At 41.0% G+C, this 3,021-nt stretch overlaps 1 protein-coding gene across 1 annotated transcript; it reads left to right on the forward strand.

Annotated features, from left to right (window-relative positions):
- The first annotated feature begins 203 nt into the window (after positions 1-203).
- On the forward strand, positions 204-899 carry LOC109219631 (histone chaperone ASF1-like). Its single transcript, XM_019384105.1, has 3 exons — positions 204-339; positions 538-684; positions 790-899. Exons 1-3 carry the CDS (start codon positions 204-206, stop codon positions 897-899), a joined length of 393 nt encoding a protein of 130 aa, XP_019239650.1.
- The last annotated feature ends 2,122 nt before the right edge of the window (positions 900-3,021 follow it).

Raw genomic sequence — 3,021 nt, forward strand, 5'->3', positions numbered from 1 at the left:
TAGAAACAGACTCTGCAACTCAGGAGAAAAGGGTAGATGCCACAAATTTTACATCTATGGTTGAGGGGGAAGGTGAGAAAAAACCAGTGAATAAAGAGGCTTCTGATGGTCTTTCTTTTAGCTGGACTGAGGATGAGGGTGATGATGGAGCTGAGGAAGAAGGAGGAGTGGTGGCTAGTCATGAGGAGCATTAGGCTCAGGACATGGCTCATGATACTAATGAGAAAAAGAGTGAGAATGAGGGGGAATCTGCAGAGGAAAAGGAGAGTGAGGCAGAAGATAAGTTAGACGAACAAGTGGAGGATTCTGGAGAGAAAGAAAAAGATAGTGAGGAAGAAGGTGATTCTGAGAGTGAAGGCTAGGAAGAAGAAAAGGGAAATGAAAGTGAGAGTACTGAACGAGAGAGTGAGGAAGAGAATGCAAGTGGGGAATATGAAGGCTCTATGGCTATTGGGAACACTGTCATAGCCCCTTAGGAAGAAGCAAGTGGAGAAAAAAGGGCTGAAGAAACTGAGCCTTTGTTAACCCCTTTTACAGGAGATGAGGAGGTCAATAGTGATGAGGATGATTTATCCCTGTCTGCAATAGGGAAGAAGAGCAAGAAGGCTCCTGTGAAAGCAACAAAGTCAATTGTCCCAACAAGAAAAGAAGTGGCTCCTCCTGCTAGGACTCCTCTCGCAAGGAGTAAAAGAAAGGTTGTTGATGAATAGATCATTAAGGAGTCCAGAAGTGCCAAAAAGCCAAGAAAGCAAGTTCCTATTGCTGAACCTGTAGTTGATTTGGATGAAGGGGATGAGTCTGACTCTACTTTGCAAGAAAAGACATCAGCACAAAAGAGAAAGGCTGTTAAAACCACCAGGGAAGCTACCACAGCTAAGAAGGCCGATAAGGGAAAGTAAAGGAGGGTTATACCAGTTGTGGTTGATAATCTTACTAAATTCAGGAATAGAAAAGTGTTGTATGAGAAAATTCTTGATTAGAAAGGTATGGCCCAGTTATGAAAAACTTTAGCTACAGGGATGGAGACAAATGTTTTTTAAGGCATTCCCTCCTGTTTGTGCGCCTGCGGTGGTGGAGTTCTATGCAAACTTTCAATTTGATGGCAAAGTGGTCAAGAGTTCTGTAAGGGGGTTTGAGATGGAGTTTGATGTTGAAGAGCTTAGGATGCTACTGAATATTCCCTCATTAGGTTTTGACAATTACTTGAAGAAAAAATAGCCAGCCATAGATAATGATGTGGACACAGGAATTGTGGTCTCAAGGAAGTTCTCTCAGAAATTTGAGTTAGATGCTCCCTAGAAGGTGTACAAGACTAATATGACTCATTTTACAAGTTGTTGTTTGTGAACTCCTGCATATTGTAGAGATCTGAGAGGAGGCACGAGGCTACCCTGCTGGACATGGCTGTGATGGAACTACTTGATACTGGTAGAGCAATCAATCCCTAGCTTGATGATTCAGCATATGGCAAGGGCTGCAGACACTTCCAAGCCTAAGCATGCTATGTCGTATGGCTTCATGTTAATTGAGCTATTTGACAAGCTCAATGTTGCCTTTTATGAGCTTAAGTTTGGAAACCACAATGATGTTTTGGATGCTGTTACCCTCAAGCAGTGTGGCTATGAGAAGATCAAGGCTAGGGGACCAACAAGTTCTGCTATTCTACCTGGTAGCAGCAGGACAACAGAGCTCACTAAAAGGCTGGAGTTAGCTCTTGAGGAGAATTCCAAGCTTAGAGAAGACAATGATGAGTTGAAAAAAGAAACCAGGTAGCTTAGGGAGGAGCTTATAAGGGATAGAGAGGCTCATGCCCAATATATTGCCACCCTTGTGAAAGCCTTGACCCCCTCTTCCTCTCACCCTTGACCCTGGTCCTTCACCCCATGGCTTCAGCTTATTTTATAACCCAGTGGTGCTTTAGTTCTTGTTCTTTTGTTCTAGTTCTGATTAGGTTGCAGGAAGTTTAGGTTATTTTTCTCTAATGTTTTGAGTCAAGGCCCTAGGCTTAATTTGGCACTGCTAAATAAGTTCTCTTATGATGTTTTAATGTTTCGGACATGGTTATATCATCAGCTTAGTTTATTTGCTTTGATAATTCTTGAGATTGTGTTGTAGCCTAAATGGCCATGAATCTTTCATTAACTGTGCTTAGTTTGTCTAACATCTTTTATTTTCTATGATGCCAAAAGGGGGAAGATAGAGTTGGGGTTTGGGGTTGATGTGCTTGTTTGTGTGCTTATCTTACATATGTTGTACTTGCTCTGGTCATAGTGTGGTGGTATGAGGTGATTACCTGGTATTAATGTGCACAAAGTTTGTTATCATCAAAAAGGGGGGATTTGTTGAATATTGAGGTTTTAATCATTAACAAAGTTTGTTCAAAGGAAATGCTATAAGAACCAGGTCCTCAACGTAGCTCCTTAACTGCTCTAAGAACCAGCTCCTCATGGTTGATGAGTGCACGTTCTTGAAAGACTGTAACTTTATCTCAAAGTTACCCAAGTCCGAGTTTGTTGGAAGAGGACTGCTAAATATGACAAGGGTTGTTGCCCAAGAAGATATGTTTGCATAAGCGAGAGACAAGAGTTCCAAGAATTGTGGAGTTCTTTGAGCAGTAGGAGTCCTATCAAACGAGAAGTTGATTACGCATAGGACTCCTAAAAGATCTCGGAGTCCAGGGAATTTAAATACCATCTTTTTGGACTGCTGAGATTATCCTTTTACACATCAACTGAAGAACTGCATTTTCCATACTCAAGTCGAGTACCATTTGTGTGTTCTTCTTGAGTCAGTCTAGTAAATGTGTTTTAGGAAACCGAGTTATAATCAAAGTGTTATATATAATTAGTGAGTTGGAGTCAGTGTTTGATTTTTCAAGTTAGAGTAACTTGTAATTCAATTAGTTGAAGAAGGAGAACTGGAGAGTATTCAGTTACAGATTTTTAACCGATACATTTGGCTCATTGTTCTAGTGAAGTTGAAGCTAAAATCCCACGTGGTAGGTCGTGTTTTTTATACCTT

Source organism: Nicotiana attenuata, unplaced genomic scaffold (assembly GCF_001879085.1).
Source record: "Nicotiana attenuata strain UT unplaced genomic scaffold, NIATTr2, whole genome shotgun sequence".
NCBI lineage: Eukaryota > Viridiplantae > Streptophyta > Magnoliopsida > Solanales > Solanaceae > Nicotiana > Nicotiana attenuata.

Coding starts and splice junctions, on each gene's coding strand:
- LOC109219631 (XM_019384105.1), top strand. CDS start 204: ATGGCTCATGATACTAATGAGAAAAAGAGTGAGAATGAGGGGGAATCT. Junction 340..537: donor AAAAGATAGTGAGGAAGAAG/GTGATTCTGAGA, acceptor CCCCTTTTACAG/GAGATGAGGAGGTCAATAGT. Junction 685..789: donor TAGGACTCCTCTCGCAAGGA/GTAAAAGAAAGG, acceptor ATTTGGATGAAG/GGGATGAGTCTGACTCTACT.